Source organism: Biomphalaria glabrata, chromosome 6 (assembly GCF_947242115.1).
Source record: "Biomphalaria glabrata chromosome 6, xgBioGlab47.1, whole genome shotgun sequence".
NCBI lineage: Eukaryota > Metazoa > Mollusca > Gastropoda > Planorbidae > Biomphalaria > Biomphalaria glabrata.
Genome location: NC_074716.1, coordinates 51,847,106 through 51,871,314, shown reverse-complemented (window position 1 = coordinate 51,871,314; position 24,209 = coordinate 51,847,106). Strand labels below are relative to the sequence as shown.

At 34.7% G+C, this 24,209-nt stretch overlaps 1 protein-coding gene across 2 annotated transcripts; it reads right to left on the bottom strand.

The window, feature by feature from the left end:
- Positions 1-3,054: 3,054 nt before the first annotated feature.
- LOC106075888 (histone-lysine N-methyltransferase, H3 lysine-79 specific-like) lies at positions 3,055-18,972 on the bottom strand. Of its 2 annotated transcripts, none has more exons than XM_056033899.1 (14): positions 18,700-18,972; positions 18,375-18,563; positions 17,383-17,493; positions 15,695-15,853; positions 14,483-14,578; positions 12,596-12,725; positions 9,674-9,867; positions 7,491-7,553; positions 7,148-7,213; positions 6,873-6,982; positions 6,101-6,161; positions 5,103-5,272; positions 4,707-4,782; positions 3,055-3,229 (listed from the first exon to the last, which is right to left on the bottom strand). In XM_056033899.1, exons 2-14 carry the CDS (start codon positions 18,465-18,467, stop codon positions 3,176-3,178), a joined length of 1,383 nt encoding a protein of 460 aa, XP_055889874.1. In that variant the 5' UTR covers positions 18,468-18,563; positions 18,700-18,972; the 3' UTR covers positions 3,055-3,175. The 2 variants fall into 2 exon arrangements, with proteins under 2 accessions (XP_055889874.1, XP_055889875.1); XM_056033900.1 differs by having other exon boundaries at positions 7,491-7,550.
- Between the last annotated feature and the right edge of the window lie 5,237 nt (positions 18,973-24,209).

Sequence of the window (24,209 nt, the reverse complement as noted above, 5' to 3'; positions counted from 1 at the left end):
GTGTGTGAAAAAAAATAGAAGAGGGACATCGCAATCCTCCATTAAATTAGGCCCCGCAATTTATAAGACCGGCCCTGTTTATAAATTACAGAGCCCACATCTTTTCTAAGATATAAACTGACATTATATGGAAATCTGGAATAATTATTTTATTTTATCCGTATCATACTCTCTCTTATCTTTACGTTTGATCAACCGGTGGGGCACCACACTTGATCCGTCGACCGTCTTTCTCCATTCCTCTCTATCTTTTGCCTTAGTAAGAATCTCTTTCATTCCTTTATGATATCTTCCCATCGCTTTCTTTGCCTGCCGCTTCTTTTTTTCCTGGTATGTTCCGTGAAGGAAGTTGTTGTTTTTTTTTCGAGCCCTGAGGACCTTGTGATATAACCATAAAGTTTTACTTTGCGTTGTTGACAGCGGTTAGAAGGTCGTCGTGGGGCCCAATAGCCGTCGTGATCCTGTCTCTAATCTCTTCGTTTGTAATGCAGTCTTTGTAGGTGATACCTAGGTTCCTTCTAGGGCATATCCGTTGCATTGCTAGAATCTTCCTATCTAGATAAATCTGCAGAGTCCAAGATTCACAAGCTTATAAGAATGTGGCAATAACTAAGGATCGCATCAGTCTGATTTTAATACCATCTAAAAATTCACTTGATGGTAAAAAAAAAAAAGGCCTTTTTTTCCAGATTTCCTTTACAAACAAATGAGTTAAGAACCAGAACTGTGGATCGTCTGCTGAACAATCACGTTATAACGTGTGTTCATTATTAATCCAGATAAATTCAGATAAACAATCCAACCATAGAACAAGTGCAAGAATATAGATATCTAGGAACAACCATCAACAACAAACTGAAATGGAGTGAACACTGTCAAAACCTCTACACAAAAATTTACCAGCGACTATTCTATCTCAGAAAGCTAAGAAAATTTAACATCGACAAAAAAAAATTATTAAACTTTTTTTACAGCAACCATCAGCAGTCTAATTAACTTTTCCATCACCTGCTGGTATGCTGATACTTCACTGGCACAAAGACTTAGACTAAATAGACTAATAAAAAAACATCGCATATCACTCGAACACAGCTACCAACTCTTGAAGAGCTTTTTCATGAAAGATGCCTTTCCAAAACACTCACGATTCTTAAAGACAACCTGCACCCATTAAACCACTGTTACATAAGATCTGAACGAAGTGGTCGTCTCCTTTCCATTAGGACTAAAATAGATAGATTTTTAAAACTCCTTCATCCCACTTTCGGTCAGAGTGTTACAAGATCATCTGCCATCATCGATAAGTACATAGAAGTCTAATTCATAAAGCGCTGGTTGTGAATGTGTATGTGTTTCGAGTGTGAATGTTATTCGATTTTTTCATCTATACTGTTATTGTTACAGAAGTTACGCTGAGGTTATCAATTGTAGTCAAACTGAATTTCCATTTGATTGGATCAAAAAATTATCTTATCTTATCAGTAATAGTAAATGAGGCCAGGTAATCCAGTCACCAGTTACTTGATAGTATGTTTCCCCCCCACCCCTTTCCACAAAGAGCAACCTACAATCTTCTAACCAAGAACAAGACACACATCTTTAAATTATCACCTTAACAGAATAAATCCCACAAACCCCCACCCCTCCGTAGACACTGTGCCCACCCTAAGGAAACTGGGAATCATATCTTTAAATGCCCCCATTTTAATCTACACTACAGCCCAACATAACCAATACTCTGTATGGCAGTGCTGAAGAAGATAGCACTTGTTTCCCTTGGCAAAGACTGCAAGAGAGCTTACAGCTCAGCAGTAAAAAAAAAATGGCATGAAGAAAAAAAAAATCACTAGTTACTTTCAACCTAGATTTGGGTTTCTTCCCACTAATTAAACTGAGTTAACATTTGGAATGATTCACACTCACACAGAATCTTTGGGTTAATGTCTGGAAGTGGATCAGAAATATGAAAATATTCTCAGATTAAATTTCAACCTTCTAAACTAAAAAAATAATCAAGACAAATAACACAATTATAATAATAAATTCTATAATTTAGAAGCCAGGTTTGCTTTCATTCCAATTAGAACGCAAGAAATTTGATTACAAATATCTCAATGAATGAAAAAATATTTAAAATTATTATTTTGGGTGGTGGATGAGAATGGGAGTTGCTTCCCCATGTTACTAAAATTATAGAGGTTTGCAAGATATTTATGTGCAAGTTCTATATATAACACAAAATAAGTGTTGTAATTGAGCTGCTTTGTTTTTAACAATACCTTACCCTCGAGTCCAGCCAACTCTAATGGGTACCTGACTTTAGTTGGGGAAAATAAAGGTGGTTGGGCATTGTGCTGGCCACATGACACCTTGCTCTTTAACCGTTGGCCAAAAAAACAGTTGACCTTAACCTCATCTGCCCTATAGATTGCAAGGTCTCCAAGGGGAATTTTATTTTTCTTATCTTTTCCCTATAGTTGTCAAATGTTTGTAAAATGTTTGTAAAATGTTTTACATGTTTTGGATGTTCCTTCAGAGTTGAAGATAATTACTTCCTAGTCCAAACCTCCCGCAGGACGACGGGGGATGGCAGCAGGCAGGGTTTGAACCCGGGACCATTGATAAATCTGAACGACAGTCCAGCGTGCAAACCGCATGACCATATTAGTTACTAATAGCTCGTTATTATCAAGAGTGGCAGTAAACAAAAATCTTGTTTGAAAAGTTTACAATGTTACAATGTTTGGTTTACCATTTCTTTTACTTTATTCTGTGTACTAATTATTTTGACAATTTAAAAAGAAATAATAATTTCTGTAATTTGTGCTAACATGAATTTAAAGGATTAAATTGATCTTTAAACTCTCAGTTCTAAACAAGAGCTTCAGTAATGTGTGCTTAACTCTTTCTGTCCGTAATTATTTTCCCACGTTTTGAAGGAATTCTTCATTTTGCTCATTAGTATTTCACTACTTTGCTATGATAAAGCTTTAAAAGCTTTGTCGAATTAAAGGGAAATGCATGCTCTTTTTATATAACACAAAATCAAGTCAAAAAATTAATTTAATTTAATCAGGTCAAATCAACGATGGTATCGTCGATTAGGCGTGAAAGAGTTAAATACAGTAATTTAAAACAAATAATATATTTAATTCCATAAACAAATATAATATTCCTATTTCCCAGTTTGAACGTAGTTGTGCCACAATGTACTCAATGCCTTGGTTTCCTGAAACATACATAAAAAAACAATTAAACTTTTTTCACACTACGAAATTAAGAGGTTGTTTTTAAATTAATCCCTGAACATTTCAAAACTTTGAAATAACGATAACCAACTATCGATGCTGCAAGACTGGCACTTGATTAAATCTACAGAAGAAAGAGGAAAGTGGCCAGGCCCACGCAAACCTGGAAGAGGTCGGTCATCAGTGAAGCTGAGGGTGCTGGAATGACATGGGAGCATATGAAGAAAGCTGCTCAGAACCAATGTTTGTGGTTGAGATCAAATGCTTTGCTGGCAGATATACAGGATTAACAAGTAAGCAAGTATTAAAAGTGAGGCTTCTAATTCTTTTAAGAAATTCAAAAACATAATGAAGTCACTGTACACAAAAAAATTGTCTCTGGATAACAACCTACGCTTGCGCGAGACATGAAAATCAATAATAAAGGTTGAAAAGAGGCTAAACATGACTCAGCAGTGATGACTGAGAAGGAACTTAGAAACAGAATACCAACATGGCTGCCTGGTCGTGCGGTTTGCGCGCTGGACTGTCGTTCAGATTTATCGATGGCCGAGGGTTCAAATCCTGCCCGCTCCCATCCCCCGTTGTCCTGCGGGAGGTTTGGACTAGGAAGTACACTATCTTCAACTCTGAAGGAACATCCGAAACATGTAAAACATTTTACAAACAAAACACTATGTCACTACTAGAGAAGATGAAACATGTTCCCCAAAGATAGCCAATGACAACGACAGCCATAACATGAAGCTAAAAAAGAGGAAATAAAAACAGAGCTGTCCCCACCAAACACAGTGTTGCACCTTCTTAGAAGATCTCAAATCCGTGGGCCCCAGCTGGGAAAGTCTAGGAATGTCATTTGTAAGCAATCTCTGGAGAGAGCCTGCTGACCAATGCACCATACAGTGCAGGAGGATCTAATTCTAAGTATGTACTCTAGACAGTCATCTTGATGTCCTGTGTTGGAAATCTGCCTATTGCCATACCCCGTCATCCAACAGGAGTTTTGATTCTGAAGGAATGTCCGAAAGTTAAAAAACAAAACTAACATGTCGTCAGGTGAGACTGTAGTTTTCTTCAATGTAAAAAATGTAGACCAAAAGAGTATTTATTGAAAGAACTGAAAGTGTTTTTGATTAAATTGACGTCTTTAATTTATAAGATAAGAAGACAATGATAAAGTTAGCGGAACATGTTACCCGACAAATGAACCCCAATGCACCAAACAGCAGAGGAAAATCTAAGTCTATATCTGTGGTTTCTATGATAACCATACTCTGAACATCTTGTAACTTCCTCCTTTGTATTGATACTTAGCAACTTCACAAGTCTAAAGTTACAAGAAAGCTTTCACCTTTTGTAGACTGATGTATTTAGTTATTGGAAATTCCTTTTTCGGTTGTCAAGTCAGGACACTAAACATTTACAAAGAGTTATAATGATATTAGTAGCAAAACTAACCTTAATGGTACAATTAGTTCGAATTTCTTCCATAGTCAAAGGGACCAACGATTTTTTCTCATCAGGAACAGTTGACCTGGAATTTAGTGGAGACAATCTTACATTAACTTTTTTTTATTTTAAAATTTACCATAAAATATAAAAGATTTATAACTGTAAATAGAAAAAAAAAAACAACTAGTAGGTGGGCTGAATACAGATTAAAAGGGGAACAAAAAAAGGATAGCAGTGTTTTATATATATATATATATTATTTTTTTGTTTTGCAATAGGTCTATCCACTGCAAAATGTTTTCCTTCTACATGTTTATTTAAATTAAGAATTTTAAAAAATTGATATAATTACAAGCTGGCATCCAACAACACAAGTACAGTATAGTTAAGATTTGGTCTTACATTTCTTGACATTCTTCCACCTCTTGAACTGATGTGTCTCTTAAGCTTTCTGCTTCTTGTATAGGCTGCAGCCTGCTCTGTGTGGGAGATGGTGATGGACAACTGGACTCTGGTGTTTCTTCTTTCAAATCATTCATACCATAGGCCACCAGCCAATGTCTGTCTGCAATCTAATGTCAAGGTCAAGCCATGTAATGTGTGATAATATTTGACAGGTTTAGCAGATTATTTTTAAGTAGCGTGGCCAGATTCTGTATCTCCATTACCAGTCCAACAAATATAAAGAGACTTCATGATAAGTTTATTAATATTTTAACCTACCAGCGATAATAAAATTAACAAAAGACAACAAACAATTGGGGAAAGATTATCAGAAATGATTGAAATAAAAAAGAGAATGTTTAAACTGACGATCAACAATGAAATTGAGCAAACTAGTAACAGAAAGATGCTTTGTGCAAACACGACAGAAAAACCCAATTAGCTTACAATGCATTATTTATGGGTGACTCCTATAAAACAACAGAATGGAGAAGTCAAGGTTGACTGCTGATGCAAGATTCATTAATATCAGAAACTCTTAACGCCAAAGAATTTAATAATAAATTCCCGCTTCTCCCTACATTTTTAAACTTTCATATAAAAAGATCTCTTAAAGTCAAGAGCAGAGTTTAAATTAAAAATAAAGACTTTCTTTTAAAACAAAACAAAAAAAACAACATATTTTTACAGCTATGTTTTTTTAAACCCTACTTTTTCGAATAAACTTGTCCCAGGGCTCAGCGTACAAGAAAAACAGAAAAGAATCCCAATGTTTGTTGTAAGTTGTGGATACTAAAACATTTATCTTGCATTTCTAAAATTAAATTATATTTCACAAACATCTTTAAACACTGTAAATGTATCACTGCTAATTTAGCTTAAACTACAATATAGTGCTCTTTAAAATACAACTATAAAGTACAGAACAAAGATCTCTGTGTGTCAATGAAACTCACCACATCACTCAAACTTGGACCTTCCAAAAACATTTTCAGGTCTTCATGTTGGTCCATGATTCTAGAGAAAAAAATGTTAAAAATTTTTTTGTAAAACTAAATACAAAAGTAAAGGACACATGAAACCTAAAACCTAAAACCACCAGAAGGATGGCAGGAGATGGCTGCCTGGTAAAGTGGTACAATACGCTCTTCAGACTCTACGTGCCCTCGTCCATCCTCTGTGGTCCTTCTGGAAGCTTAGGTTATGACATAATAAATACTCTTCATTTTGTCAGGGGTTCACTTCTATGCTTAAGTTGACGACTTAGTTCCTGTGGCTCGCTAGGAGGTTGCTTGATTACTCAATTACAATTATTTAATGCTTGTACACAAATACTTGTTACACATATAAGAACACTTAATACTTAATACACTTCAACTCTAACTCCAGCTTTCAATGAATAATGATTATACTTTAATACTTAATAAAACACACAATTATATTAACTCTTAGTACATAATACACAAACACCAGTCCAGGAAGCAAACACACAACCTCACTAACTTAACACACTCTCTCTTTCATTCAATGAAGACTTAACCATTCAGTTCACAACACGTGCAAGACTGTTCACATTCACAACCTGGGAATACATATACAAGGGGAAATAACTATCATACCAAAATATCAAACTAACATTCACTCTCGCCATACCTCCCCCTGATACATTTCTGAAGAAATGTTTCAAACTTTCAAGCATAACAAAACAACAAAGATTACTTTGATTACCTGGCTGATACAGCTGCATTACTCATTGCAAGTTGATACATTTTAGTCACAGTCCTGGCCATCCTCTTGCGATGAAGTTCTTTTGCCTTCAAATCTTCATCAACACGAACCTAACAGTAGAAAACAATACAGCTTGACTTGTTGAAACATAATCATTTTACTTTGTATAAGTTTTGGTCTCAACATTTAATCTTTAATTGCTAGTGAATTGAGATAATGCAAAGATTTGATTTTAATATCTTATGTTATGCAATCTTATGCAATCTAAAGTTTACCTCTTCTGGATCAGGGAGTTTCCTGTTCAAGTCCATTGTAAAACAATGCAGTTTTGGCATGTCCAACTTTATGTTAATGAAAAAACACAAAATTTAAAACACAAGATATTGACCAATAAATATGGAACAAAACATAACACACATAGGTATTTTTAAATGGCCAAAAAATATTGCATCAAATAAAAATATTAAACATATATTAACTTTTAAACAAATGTTTGTAACAAGGTATTAAACAAATAATTTCAAGCCATTATTAATTAATTAAGAAACTTATGTTTGATTAAAAATAAATTGTAAATGAACAGCTAGCAAAAAATGTCTAAAATGACATTACTGATACCTTGGGAAACTTCTTTTCAATGTCATCTGCTTTCGATGAAACTCCAGAGCCACTTTTTGTCTGCTAGAGACACAAGTTTTTAAATTTTGTTTTAATGGTATTTTGAAAAAAATGTGAATATTGAAGTACCGGTAGAATTCATGTATTTATGAGCGCAAAGTTTCAATCTTGTAATAAACCAGAGGTATCAGGTCAAAAGGGCTAGTGTCCACTGTCTATCATTCACCTTAAATAGTCTTTGACCACCTGGTCATCTTTTATATTTTAGCGTCCGAGACTCTAAGCTTAGCATTGCATGTCAAGAGAATGAGAAAAACCTCTGAACTTCTTATCTTATCTTCTTATCTTATCTTATCTTCTTATCTTATATAATACAGACGTTACTTCAAAAAAGAAGATGATTACGTCCTACGCGTCATGCATTTAGTCATGCATATTAACCAATGACTTAAATTCTGCCAAGTCACTGGTTTTCCTGGCTAGCTCAGGCAACCCATTCCATGCTCTAATAGCACTAGGGAAGAAGGAGTATTTGTACAAATTTGTCCTAGCATATGGGACGAGGAATGTGCCTTTATCTTTGTGTCTTTCAGAGTATTTTATTAAATTTTGTTTTTGTATTTGAAGATTATGGTTCAGTGTTTTATGTATGATTGCTACTTTACTTTTGAGCCTTCTGTCCTGAAGGCTTTCTAAATTTAGTGATTTTACTAAAGGTGTTACTCTAGTCAAATGTGAATATTCGTTTGTTATGAATCTCACTGCTCTATTTTGTGTCTGTTCCAGTTTCTTAATGTTTTCTTGAGTTGAGGGGTCCCAAACGGAGGATGCATATTCTATTATTGGCCTAACCAAGGTTAAGAGAAGAAGTGAAAAATTTTGGGGCAGTTGTTTCTGAAGCTCAGTAGAGAGAGGCTGTATTTTATGATTCATTGTGATCACTGATCTTAAAATACATTTCTACAGTGGATATTGTTTATGATATATGCACATAGTGATTATGTGCAAATTTGTTACTAGCAACTTATGGCTGGAAAGATCAACATCAACTTATCTATTGTAAGTAATAAATATTGTCTGCTGAAATAAATGTTGCACAGTGTATTCTAATCTTTGTTGTGGTCTTGTACGACTCAAGCTTTACAAGGTTTAGAGTTAGAGCATAGAAAACTACATACACATAAGAAACCAGAATAACATACTTACTAAATAGATTTTACAAGGTACAACAATTATCTCTTCAAACTAAACAAATATATGATATCAAAATTCATTTATAAGCACAGAGGCGAACTAATGATGTGGCACAATTGATGAACTAATGATGTGGCACAGTTGATGAACTAATGATGTGGCACAGTTGATGGACTAATGATGTGACACAGTTGATGAACTAATGATGTGGCACAGTTGATGAACTAAACTAAAATTAGTAAACAGCACATCTTCTGGGAGTTGAAAATTGGAACCAGTGAAACATTCCCCCTAACAGAATACTGATCAATTTTTTTCAAATCCATATACTTTGTGAAGAGTATCAGTTAAAATACCATCTCCAGGAAATGACTTTTGAAAACATGCTGAATGGAGAGCTGCCTGATTTGAGAATTACAGTCTGGTTTATTTCAGATGTTTGAACCCTCCAATATTAACAATGAGAACGAAGAAGCAAACATAGGGGCTTGTAAATGCAAATTCCAGAAAGCTGATGCAAGAATAAAATTTTCTTTGGCAAAAGAAAGTAGACTCCTGAATACATTTTCTTTACCAATGGTCAACTTATGAAATGTATAAATTAACTATTCAGGCTGGAAAATACAACAACACACAACAAATTAGTCCTACAGAGTTGGAATAACAACAACTATAGGAAACATAACAAAACTATTAAAAAAATACAATTATTGATTATTAATTAGATTAATAAATCACTATATATTTGTAGGTATGCTGACATAATTCTCTGCATGCTATAAAATATAAATAAATACAAACTCAAGAACTGAGTGTAATGAATAAAAATGTTTTTAAAATTTTATATGACCCCCACTTCCATTAGCCTTTTTTTTTTTTAGTAATTTGATGAAATAACAAAATGAAGTCTGGCAAATTATTTTTTTTAAAAGGATGCATCATTGTTCAGATATCAAAATAGGCTAGAAAACTTAAGGGGGATAACTTACTTTACTTTGAGAGTGGTACATTTGGGTGACAGCCCAGTTGTCTGACCTTGTTGACTCCTGAGACTCAGAGATCCGACCCAACGGCCTGTCATCAAGTTTCACTTTAGGCTCCAGAGAGTACAGACTATCGCTGGACTCTCCGCAGCTGTAGCTAGACTGGTGCTCATTTAATGAACTTGTATACTTTGTCTGATCTGATTTACAAACAAATATAGAAAGTATAAGTTGATAGTGATTAGCTAAAAGGCCCTATTAACAAATTTACAGAAGGCCATATTAACAAATTAACAGAAGGTTTAATAACAAATTTATAGAAGGCCCTATTAACAAATTTACAGAAGGTTTAATAACAAATTTACAGAAGGCCCTATTAACAAATTTACAGAAGGTTTAATAACAAATTTATATAAGGTTTAATTACAAATTTACAGAGGGTTTAATAACAAATTTATTGAAGGCCCTATTAACAAATTTACAGAAGGCCATATTAACAAATTAACAGAAGGTTTAATAACAAATTTATAGAAGGCCCTATTAACAAATTTACAGAAGGTTTAATAACAAATTTACAGAAGGCCCTATTAACAAATTTACAGAAGGTTTAATAACAAATTTATATAAGGTTTAATTACAAATTTACAGAGGGTTTAATAACAAATTTATTGAAGGCCCTAATAACAAATTTACAGAAGGCCCTGATAACAAATTTACAGAAGGCCCTGATAACAAATTTACAGAAGGCCCTGATAACAAATTTGCAGAAGGCCCTGATAACAAATTTGCAGAAGGCCCTGATAACAAATTTACAGAAGGCCCTGATAACAAATTTACAGACAGCTATGATAACAAATTTGCAGAAGGCCCTATTAACAAATTTACAGAAGGTTTAATAACAAATTTACAGAAATGCCCAAATAACAAATTTACAGAAGGCCCTGAAAACAAATTTACAGAGGGCCCTGATAACAAATTTACAGAAGGTCCTGATAACAAATTTACAGACAGCTATGATAACAAATTTGCAGACAGCTATGATAACAAATTTACAGACAACTATGATAACAAATTTACAGTTAAGGCCCTTACAGAAGGTTTAATAACAAACTAAAATTTAAATCGACTATTCTAAGAATATTAAGCCATTAGACTATTATAACTATAACTAAACAATTTTAAAACACATAGTTTAACAATACAACAATTCTGACCATAAACTGTATCGGCACTTGTAGTTCCCTTGGACACATCGGCAGCATGGAGAGGAGGGGACAACTCTATGTGCAACATTTTTCCAAACATGGCTAATATCCAGGGTTTCATCTCATCATTTCTATGAGATGGTCTATAGCCATTTCACGATGGAAGGAGGCCACAGAGAGACTTTGACAGAATCGGCTTTGTACAAGTAGAAAGTCAATGTGGCTCAGCAGCAGTGGTTAAGACGGATTTAAGAATCACATTGTGTCACCGTCAGAGAAATACTCTGCTGAACAAGCACCCACCTTTTCTGTGATGTGGTGATCAAATGCCACATGAGGTTTTGTCCATAGAAAATATAAAAATCTCCAAAGGTAGCAACAACAAGGAGGTTAAAACAATGAAAACGTAAACAGGGCTGTCCACATGGCGACACACCTTTATGGAAGACCTAAAGACAGTGGACACCAGCTGAGAAGAAGTTGTTTGGGGACAGCGCTGAAGACAGGGGCTGCCCAATGCACCCAACGACACAGGGGGATGTAAGTCTAAGTAAGATAAATGATTTTTAAAAGTTCATTGCCACAGGATTTGATTTCTTGTTAACTGTAAAATGTTTTACATGTTTCGGATGTTTCTTCAGAGTTAAAGTTAATTACTTCCTAGTCCAAACCTCCCGCAGGACGACGGGGGATGGGAGCATGCAGGGTTTGATCCCGGGACCATCGATAAATCTGAACGACAGTCCAGTGCGCAAACCGCACGACCAGGCAGCCATCCTACTGTTATGACATGATTAGGAATTAGTTATTTGTTTCGGGAATAAGGGGAAAGTTTTAATTAGCGACAAGTGACATGACAGATCTTTAAAAAATAAGAACGCTCTAAGTGACGCTAAAAAAGAAGACGCTTCTTGTAGAGTAGTAGACTTGAGTACAATAGATATACGGATTTACGGACATAGCTGACATCGGACGATTCCCTTCTTGAGTATTAAACATATTTGTAGAACAACATATCAGCGTCGACTATATATTTTATTGTTTCGGCCTTTCGCCGGTGTTATTGAAGTAGTTGAGTTCAGCGTTACTTCCAGTCAGATCTACACTAGATATTTCCAAGAATCACCACCGCGCGGAGGCCTTAACACTACTGACTAATGAAGCAGTCAGTATATGTTTAGTTTACTTCCACTTGTAGCCATAGTAAAAAAAAAATTTACTTCAAATATTTGTCTAATAAGACTTGACTTGGCCTTTGAGTTGTCTACCTTTTAACAGGCAATTGTTTGTTTGTAAAATGTTTTACATGTTTCGAATGTTCCTTCAGAGTTGAAGATAATTACTTCCTAGTCCAAACCTCCTGCAGGATGACGGGGGATGGGAGCGGGCAGGGTTTGAACCCGGGACCATCGATAAATCTGAACGACAGTCCAGAGTGCAAACCGCACGACCAGGCATCCATTAAAACTTACCCTAATGCTATACATATTAATTCAGTCCAGACACATAATTAAATGATTTTTTGAAACTCTGGGCCATTAAACAGTCATAGCTAGGTGAAAGAAATAAAAGCTTAAGAAAGATAAGCAAAGTAATGTCAATTATTTTTCCTGATTGAATTCCCATTCAGCTTTTTTTAAAAAAAAACTGTGAATTCAATTAACTTACTTCACACAAGTACATTCTTGATTTAAAAATGAAGATGCATTCTTCTAATAGTTACCTAAATTTTTCTGGACTTTGAAGTGCTTATAAAAAGTTTCAGGCTCACTGATTTCTTTTCTAAACTTATTGTAGTCCATGACAGTTTTCAGTTTTCCTTCACGTCTAAGCTTCTCTTCCAGTCCAACAATCTAAAAGTGTATACCACATTAGATTAATAGCATATCATTTCCTTAAGACAAATTTTTATTCAAATAATGAAAACTTTTCACAAAACCTTATTTTATGATTAATTTACATTTGTTCACATGTATGGATTCACAAATAGAGAGCCTCCTGGCATGGTCAAAATTTGTTTAAATCATGACTTTGTCATTGATCCTGACGATCGGGACAAACTGGAGAATGATGGCGTCATGACAGAAGAGGTGAAGAAGAAGGTGGCCTTGACCTTCAAGCACTTGGCCAGCATGCCGTCTATCAGAGAGTACTGCATTTGTACAGATACACCAGACAAGCATCCTTACATAGACAAACATCCAGCTTATCCAAATATAGTTCTCGCAGTAGGATTCTCTGGTCATGGGTTTAAACTTGCACCAGCTGTAGGCAAGGCCGTGACTGAGCTGGTCCTCAAGGAACCTCTCTCATACAACATGGAACCGTTCAAGTTAAACAGATTTACCACCAAAGCCAATTTGTAGCAGTGAATCTGAGAGAGAAACGCTTCGTTTATCACAAAGGTCTTTCATGGAACCAAAGATGTCTAAACCAAAGCAGCTCTGAACATAAAGGACTTGAACTTCTTTATAACTTGAATTTTTTATCCTTCCTTTAAGCACTGCATCTTAATAATACGTAATAAGTTATCATATTCAAGTTTTTTTTTTCTTTTCGAAAATGGCTAATTAACTTAAAGGCTACTCCTGTATTCAAATGAGTACACAAAATAAAAGAGTGCATTAAAGAGTAATAGCGAAAAAAAAAACAAAAAAAAAAAAAAACAAGAGATACAATATTGAATTATGGTGAAAACAAAATGTCATTGCTTTCTGTCAAATAGTACTTATAGGTTTTCATAAACTAAATCTCTACATACAAGAATGGATGGTAAATCTTTTGCTATCCATATACCCATTGATATCATATTAGTTACGGCAATGCTAAATAAAATATGGATGGTCTCTTTTAATGATGGTCTCTTTTAAGTTCAGTACTCTAGTATTATTATTTGGTCAAAAGAATATGCATTTATATGAAACTTCTCAGAATTGCTTTGATTGGTATGAAATATCAGATATTATATGTGATTGGTATGAAATATCAGATGTTATATGTGATTGGTATGAAATATCAGATGTTATATGTGATTGGTATGAAATATCAGATGTTATATGTGATTGGTATGAAATATCAGATGTTATATGTGATTGGTATGACATATCAGATGTTATATGTGATTGGTATGAAATATCAGATGTTATATGTGATTGGTATGAAATATCAGATATTATATGTGATTGGTATGAAATATCAGATGTTATATGTGATTGGTATGAAATATCAGATGTTATATGTGATTGGTATGACATATCAGATGTTATATGTGATTGGTATGAAATATCAGATGTTATATGTGATTGGTATGAAATATCAGATGTTATATGTGATTCGTATGAAACATCAGATGTTATATGTGATTGGTATGAAATATCAGATGTTATATGTGATTGGTATGAAATATCAGATGTTATAAGTGATTCGTATGAAACATCAGATGTTATATGTGATTGGTATGAAATATCAGATGTTATATGCAACAAAATAAAAGTTGATGGACTGCAAAAATTTATTTAGCTTAACCAAAATTGTTGAAACTTTAGAAATAGAATGATGATGAGACCCTGTTAGTTATAATGAGATTTGCATATTTTCATTCCAGACTCACGTAATATAAATCTGTTTTAGGAACATAGAAAGTTGGCAGTTTTTGATCCAGTGTGTGGCGCCTTAATCTTTTCTTTACTTTGTGAGTCTCTTGTCTCTGAAACAAAAAATTAAACCATCTTTTATTCTCAAGTTTGTATTTAAAGTCATTCTCAAAGTTCGACAAATTACTTAAATTTTCAATATAGACACAGAACTCTTTGCAACTAAGAACAAATTTTAAAAGACATTCTTAAAAGGTTAACAATTAGATCTATTTAAAGCCACAAAAATCATTAGCACTGACGCGTTCATAAATTTTAAATTCCTTAAATATGGAAACCTAGAGTCATCCAGGAAGAGTCTGAGGCTCCTGAAAGATTAGCCCTTTTCAAAACACACCAAAAGCAAGAGGGTAAACTTACTCCAGTTACCAGACGACACAGCAAGGAGGTTAGAGGGAACTGTGCCCCTCCATGGGCTGTAGCAACACTAGGATGAATGGACTGATGCTTGATGCTAACTTAACTTCTAAAATGGTATTCACAGTGCATGTATACTCTCAACTTTTAATGCTTACTCTGAAAACATATAATAATTTATTTGAAATTCTCAACGGGCCTACCATTGAAAGAGGTTTTAAACAAGGCGAAAGACAGGGAGGAATGGAGAAAGATGGTCGACAAGTCTTGCTTGTTGCCCCAACGGTCCAACAGACTAAGGGATAGGTAAAGGTAAAAAACATTACAAAATTACATTTCATACTTAGAAACAGAAACTAATGTCAGGTATTCATCAGAGTTAGTTGGCTTTAGGTGTGTCCTATAAGCCCGAAATTCAAAATTCCATCTTTCATTGAGATTCAAATCTGAGACACCCCCTCATTCCCACCCCATTCAGAGGCCAAGTGATTTAATGCTCAGCCACCAAGCCCCCTTTAATGGTTAAAGCAAAGACATAAAAAAGACCTTGCGATTTTGGGGGCAGATGATGTAAAGGTGATTTGTTTCTGTAGCCATGGTTAACGAGGGTGTCATGTGGCCAGCACAACAACCACTGCATTTACTTTTCCCCAAATAATGTCAGGTACCCAATACAGCTCGGTGGACTCACAGGTGCCCTAAAGATTCTGAAATTTAAAAAGGGTCTTCATCACGATTTGAACCTGGGACCCTTTGGTTGTGAAGCCCTTTACCACTCAGCCACCGCACCTCCAAAGCAAAGACATAATTACTTCTTTTTCTTCTTGCTCTTCTCTTAGTTTTGACCTGGCTGCATCGTTGGCTTTTATCTGTTCTCTTTGCTTTTCAACTTTGGCTGCCAGAAGTGCATTATATTCTTTATAGTAGTAGTCTCTCAGTTTGTAGATGTCTTTGACTAATTGAAGGCATTGCTGAAACAAACAAGAAAAAAACATAAAAAAATTATTTTAAAAAAAAATGCTTATGTTAAGTGGAATTGTATTAATTAGTTTGGATCAGTCGAGCAATTAAATTAGTAATAGATCTAGACCAGTGATGCCCATAATGGTTTAGTAACTGAAATATTTATTAGGGCTCAATTGGGGATAACCCTTACTGTGCCAATATCATTCCGATACTGGACCCAATGGTTTAGTAAATGAAATATTCATTAGGGCTCAATTGGGGATAACCCTTATTGTGCCAATATCATGCCTATGCTGGCCCCAATACTCATCCTGCGGGCCCTTTTCATTTCCAACACTAGTTTCGCATGCCACATCAACAAAAAGATACAGAAATGAACTGCAATTTACCTGAAACTATTAGAAAGTATAAACCTGTGGATCTAGTACCCCTAGTTTAACAATAGTACCCGAATTTTTACAATCCCATAGTTTAACAATCTTTTATTGGCGGCTCAAATCTAGAATGCTGTTTATATGTTGTTCTTTTTTTATTTTGACAGCCACACTTTCTTTATGGAACAAACTTGTTGGCTTTTGATAATGTTGCGCAAACAAGTAAAGATCTTTTCCTTGTAGATTCTGGAGTCCCATCTCAAAAACGCACAAATGTTAAAGGCCATATGGTACCAGTCCATTAGAGGAAAAAATTAGAGCCCTAACATAGGTAAAGATACATTCTTCAACCACTTAATTTTATACACTGACGTTTTGGTGGGCCTGATGGAACCAGGTCTGGCTCACGGCCGGATTTCGGGTATCACTGATCGAGACTAACAATAATAAAACTGTGCAATTAAAAATATTTTTACCAATTGTTTTTGTTTAGCGCAATTTCATGCTGTTCGCAATACACTATGATCCTATCACTTGTCTGGACCAGTTGGGAAAGGGGAGGGAAGAAGGGATAGTCATTAAAATGTTGGTTTGACAAGCTTTGGAGATTCATTGAGAAATGAGAGTCATAGTCAAATCTTGTGCAGGATGTCATGTAACCAGTGAAATGACAAAAGTACAGAATCACAGTATCAACCTGCAATGGAACTTAAGAGCCTTGGTTTAGAAGCTAAGATGATGTATTATTCTTTACAAAAAGGCTGACAAGGTTGCAGCAGGTATCTTATTTTATCAGATGCATTTCTTTTGTTGAAACAAAAAAAATAGGTGAATAATAGTTCTGAGGGTTTTTTTATTTTTAAACATTAAAAGAATTTATTCAAATCTTCAAACAAGATCCAAGTTTTTTTCTCAAACTATTTTGTGTCTGAAAGTTTTTCAAATCATTTTTGCCCACAATCAAACAAAACAAGGTGTTCTTCATATGGTATCAATTAAAAGACTTACATATAATTAAACATGTTGAATTTCATAAATTAAATTCAGGTACGTTTCCAATATAAACCTTTGACAAGAAAATTCATTGTTGAAAGACAAAACAACAGCTTTAAAAAAAAACTAGATTGAACTATGAATTTATTTCTATGTAAAGTTCTCACCTCATCCCTTTCTTTTTCCTTTTCCAAAGTTCTCTCTCGTTCATAATCATCAAAATTGGATTCGTCATGCTTTTTAACTGCTTTTCTTCTCTCCTTTTCTTTTTCTTTAGCCTACATGTAAATTATATTAATTGACATTCTTAAATAGTCGCTGCATACTGTTAAGATCTGATATGCAATTTTGATGGTAATGTAAACAACCAAATCAAATAAATATTATCTATTTCCTCTCACATACTGTGGTGATTGTGTTCGTATATAGTATTGTGAACAGCACTCGATATAATCTTGGGTGTAAGGTTTAAGGAATTCTATGTTTATTTATTATTATTTCATTGGTAGATTAGTTAAAGTGGAGTGACAGCCCTTGAGATATTGTTATTGTTGTCAGAGGCCTCAGTTTTGTGATTAATAGTAGAAGTACAGTATAAGGCAGTTTTCATAGTTGTTGTATATTTATTAGTTTAACTTTAGATGGTATTATCTTCAGTTATAGTTATGCCAATTGTTTTATTAAATATATATGCTGTTCTTTATACACCCCTGGTGTTTCTTTGAATTGTTGAAATACATCGTTATGAGTCCATTTCAGAGCCATATGCTAATCTTATAGATTACAGATGTTGCTTCAAACAAGAAGATAATTATGCCCTACACATTTCATTTGTCAATCTAGTTAATGAGTGGCTTAAACTCTGCTAAGTCATTGGTTTTCCTGGCTGATTCAGGCAACCCATTCCATTTTTTAATGCACTGGGGAAGAAGGAGCACTGGCTTGTACTTATTTTACTTGCACTTGTAAATTCTAACCCAAACCTCAAGAAGAAGGGATGGTGGCAGGCAGGATTTGAACCAGACACCATAGCAAAGACAGTCCCATGTGCATACCATACACACAAGCAGCCATAATATATAATCTACTGTATTATAGATCTAAATTATTAAAATTACTTCTATATCTATCAAAATAATTATTAGATTATAATTAATACCTTTTGTAACCTCTCTGCTTCCAAGTCCTGAAAGCCATATTCAGTTAATACATGTGGTAGTGTAGGCTGTCGATGTAGTTCTTTTTTTATCATTTTCCTTTTGTTCTGATTAGAAATATATAGATCTAGTGTTATCACTTCAGTGATAAATGATAGTTTGACAGCTACAGGTTGATCTTGATCTGTTTCCTTTTTAAAAAGTTAAATGTGAATTTTCAATTAGATCTATGCTGCTATAGGACTAGATATAGACTAATTATTATTCAAAATTAAAAGTAGCTAGGTAAAGCTATAATAATCTAGATTAAATCTAACTTAACTTTACCTTCAAATTGAATTAAAAAATCAGAACTGACAGAAGGCGAGAAGGAAGTTGGGTAATTTCCGCTTTGTGTATTACACACACACACACACAAAAACAAGTGTAAAAGACAAAATTGATAAATAAAAGTCTCAAAGCTAGTCTAGTGCTCTAGTGTAGGAGCTTTATGAACGCTTATTCCATTTAAATGATTATATTTTTAATTCATATTCATAGTATTACTAGTCTAGTTTTATATAAGCGAATATTGTGGTCGTCGCCATTTTGGTAGCTTTGTTGTCATGTCTACAAATGTTGAGGGGAGGCTACTATAAAAAAGAATATACAAATTGTATTTGTTTTCACCTCCCTTCTTACATTGTCTCATTTTTAGCGGCCCCCGAAAGGGGAAAAGGTGATATTAGTTTTGTGTGGAAAGTCTGTCTGTCCGTCCGTCTGTCCCGTTTAGATCTCGTAAACTAGAAAGGATAGAGATAATCCGACATCATAATATTTTAGACCATTGAAAGTTCTGATGCAACGGCTACTTTTTTCTTTTCTGAAAGCGAAAAATCTAATTTTTTAAATCACAAAACAGGTCTTTTTTAAATAAAAATACACCACTTTTACAACTCTTCACTATTAGTGGTAACAAACACGGGAGGCTCTTTAGTAGGGGAGATGGCTATTTACCATATATTTAGCACATTTATACAAACGGCTTTAGATTTTTTGTCAAAAAGTATTTTTTTTTTTTACAAATGTATATAAGTTAAATAAGTTCTGTCACTACATTTACACACACAAAAATGATTACTTTTTTTTAAAGAAAAAATCTATTTAGTATGCATATAAGTTGGACATAATTTAAAACAACAATAAATAAGTAGTTTTTGTTTTTTTTTCATATTATGGCGTGAACTGCAGCTATGGAACACATAACTAAAGGAATTTGATTTTATTTTTTTTTACGGAAATTTTTTTTTCTTGAGGAATTAGAGATTGATCCTTTACAAAACATTTGGATCAATTAGATATTCATTATAAGACATCAGGCAGGTAGGTCAGGTTCACATCTAACTTCACTTTCACCTATCCTTTGGTCTGCTGGACGCTTGACACAAGATCTGTCAACCTTCTTTCTCCATTCTTCTCTGTCATTTGTCTTTGATAGAATTTCATTCTGGTGTTCTTTCTGAAAATATTGAAACCTGCCTTTTTACCTGCCTGGGTGGACCACTTCGGGGGGGGGGGGCCGGTTTTGAGTTTGTGTTTCCACACAAACTGTCTTTGTACCGTCTTGTTTTTTAATTAAAGAGCTCTTTCGAGCCAGGTAAATTAGGTTAATTAACTCTTGACTTTGAGAGCCCCCATATCTGCCATAATTATTTTAAAGAAAATTTCATTACCATTTCTTTCCAGCTTCAGGGGGAAAATGCACTGGCTTCAATCTAGTCTGACTAGATTTATAAATATCTTAGACTAATACTTAACTAGATAATATAGATCTATACAGTAGCCTATATAGTAGGTCTACTCACACAATGGTTATGCTTGCCATGGATGTGGCAAAATATGTAGGTCACAGCTGGGGCTGCGTAGCCACGGGAAAATACTGCATTCCTCATTAATCTTCACACGCGATGACAAGCCTTATTATTAGGCCTATTATTATTATAGTACTCACACTGTATACCACATACCTATAACATTGACTTGACAAGGGTAAGTAAGTGTAGATTAGTTAAGCATATTTTTAATATAAGTCTTTATTAGTGTTTTATGTGTATGTCTTTATATGGTTTATGTATAAATCTAGATTCTATTTTAGATGTATGTCTTTATAAGGTTTATGTATGCATTGACAGAGAAAACATCTGGATAAATAGGCCTACAATATACAGATTTGATGGTGGCCTATTCAACCCGAGGCGGCTCAAAGCAAAGTCAAAAACAAATTCAGTAATAATCAGGGACTTGCTATTTGCTGATGACTGTGCCCTAAATGCCTGCTCTAAAAATGACATGCAGAACATCGTCAGTGACTTCTCAAGCGCATGCTCAGACTTTGGCCTTACCATTAACACAAATAAGACTGCAGAAGTCTTATATTTACCTGCTCCTGGGAAAGCCTACTCGGATCCATGCATCAAGATAAATGGACATGATATAAACGCAGTGGACAGATTCACGTATCTTAGCAGCACACTCTCCAGAAACGGAAAGATTGATAACGAAATCGACCTGCGTATCGCTAAGGCCAGTGCATCCTATGGCAGACTGACTAAAAATGTTCGGAACAGACGTGGTATCACCACAAACACAAAGCTAGGGATCTATCGAGCCGTCATCCTCCCTGCATTGCTCTATGCCTCAGAAACGTGGACAGTGTACAGAAAACATGCAAAGAAACTGAATCACTTCCACATGACATGTCTAAGAAAAATACTGAATGTCAAATGGCAAGACAAAATACCAGATACTGAAGTCCTTCGAAGAGCGGGTCTGCAAAGCATCCATACAACCCTGATGCAGTCTCAGCTGCGATGGGCAGGACACGTCTGCAGAATGGAAGACCACCGCATCCCTAAACGACTCTTGTATGGCCAACTAAGTGAAGGAAAGCGCTCGCAAGGTGGTCAAAGAAAAAGCTTCAGGGACACCCTCAAAGCTTCTCTGAACGTGTTCAGCATAGACCCAGCCACCTGGGAGACAAGAGTCACATGACAGAGCATCATGGCGTCGCGCTGTGAAAACTGGCGCACAGGTTGCTGAGGAAAAGAGAACCACGCTTGCAGAAGAAAAACGCCAGAGAAGAAAAGCAAGGCCCACGACACTAGCTCCAGCTGGAATAACCTGCCCTGTGTGCGGCCGAACTTTCCGGGCTCACATAGGTCTCACCAGCCACATGAGGAGGCATAAAACCCCAGTGCAAAGCCCTCAGCTCACTGGATGACAAAGTGGTCATCATCGAACCACGATGGACGAACTATGTATATGAGGTTTATGTATAAATCTAGATTCTGTTTTATGTGTGTCTTTATAATGTTCATGTATAAATCTAGATTCTATGTCCTAATATGTTTCTAAATATTATATATAATGTGTATGAGCTTTATTAAAACAACTAAACTGTAATCACTCAAAATACTTTATGGGATACAATAATAATAATAAGGCTTGTCTTCAATAATAACTTACTTAATAACAATAATAACTTACCAATACAGAAACCTTAATTGCTCAAAAAGGCATATTTCTTATTCCATATGTTAAGAAAAAATTCATACAGGAACTCTTTCTTTCCTGGAATCATTAGAGGACAAAAGGGGTGCCAGGAAAAAAAAAACAAATGACTTAGCAGAGTTTAGGTCTCTAATTTACATGTATGGTTAGATTAACACATGCACATGTCATCCCTTTTTAAGAAAGATCTGTAATTAGTAAGATAAGTGCTTTGAAATACTTTTGGTGTAGTAGGACCTACTAATTTCAGTAATTCTAATAATAATAATAATCTTTATTATCCGGAAAGAAATTTGTTTTACAAATTGTACATTTCACCAAACAAAACATGATAACTATAAAAAAAAAAAACTGTTTTGTGAATATTCTTAGTGTGTGATGTAACAGCAAGCTGAACATTATTTTGAACCTTGGTGTTTTTGTTTCTGGTCTCTTTTTCTGTAGTCTCTCTGGCATGTATCTAGGACTATCCATTTGTTTTGTCTCTAATTCTGATCATTTCTCTCATGTCTTTACCTTCTTATCACATACTGGCTTGATAAACCCAAAAAAATAATTGTATACTTGTACTAAAATTGTAAAATATTTGATTATATTTAAACCACTAAATTAATTTCACTTTTACTGTAAATTTATTTATTAAAATAATAATTTAGTTCTAAGTACCGGTACTCTTATTTGTCAAATATTTAAAATATAAGAGATGAAGTCACAGAGGACAAGAATGGTTTAAAAAATGATGCACTGTGTTCCACATAATCTTTTAACTTGTTCAGTGTTCGTCCTAGTTAATCAAAAGCTGCAGAAACTCTTTTGATATAAAAAAAATATTCACTAAACTTAGGATCACTTTAGGGATCAATAAACCTCCACCCCAAAAGGGGATAGATGTGATGAGACTGACTTATCTGTTCATATCTCCATTTTCTGTCTCTTGACTTTCGTCAAGATCTTACCAGATCGCCCCACTTTTGTTCAATTCAAATGTATTATTGTAAGAAAAAAATAATTTATTGAACAAGGTATGCACAGCCGTGTTATAAGAACTTCACTTTAGATCAGAACCATTGAACATATCAAATGAACTTTAATAGCCAGGTTTGAAGCGAGACCATTCATTATAGAAGACCTCAACATTAACCTCCGACGTCACAACCTGAGGGCAATTTAGACCAACAGCTCATTGCCACATCGTACAAAGCTTTTTTTTTTACAGCTTGCGAGTAAGAGGCAGTATATATCTCAAGTCCTTTTCACTTTCCTGTTCGACCAAGCCACATCACTAATTGACTTGTACTGAGTGGCCTTGCCTATGTCTTCATAAAGCCCACACCTATATCTTAAAGCAATTAGAAATCAGTTTTTAAAATCAAAATGAAGACACTATGACCTACATTGTTTTTTTTTTCCCCTATACCGTAGCTTTAAAGGATCATTACAAATAATGTAATTTCTTGTATAGGATCAATTCAGAAGTGTAATGTTTTTGAATTGTTCTGTAAGGAACAAGTGTTGCTTATAAACTAGAGCATGGAGACTATGCACTTAAAAAACACACCCACCAGACTAAGCAACAGGCAACACAAGAAAAATGACTGAATCACTATTTATGTTACTGGGCTCAAAGTCATTAAAGAATACAAACCAGCCACTGATGACCTAATTATCTAGAGCTGCTGTGATGGGGAACTAAATACATTCTATTTATCAGTTTTTTTTTAATTAGTCAAAGCAAAAACAAAAATGTAATGAACTTATCACATAAACCCTGATTAGGAATAAATTAAAACCATCCAAATTGGTGTTAAGAAATTATGTTTATTTCTCTGTGGTCACATAGTTTTCAGTGTTTTGCATAGTCAACGAAAATAGTTTTTTTTTTCCTATTCTGTGATTACATAGCGTGATTACTACATCATTTGACCAGATTCTTTAGGTTAATCTCCCATCCCAAGATGGGGACAGTATCTAGGTCAAGTTGTCCCTAATGCTCAGCAAGCTGTACTTCCACCAAGTCAGGACTCAAAATGAAAGGCTGGAGTAAAGAGCAAGCAATATTATATATCAGCAGATCACAAGGAAACAAAAGAGTCTATGGCTTCTCAACTACAACAAATAACAGTCCCCTACAAAACATAATGGCAAGCCATGAGCAGAAGAAAACTGGGCGATTGGTTTTGATTCAAATAAGAAAACAGTCGGAAACATTTTGAAAAAGCAGCATAATGGCTGATACTTTCACGAAAGCATGACCCCCCCTATGCGTACTCTGAAAAGTATACAGAAAT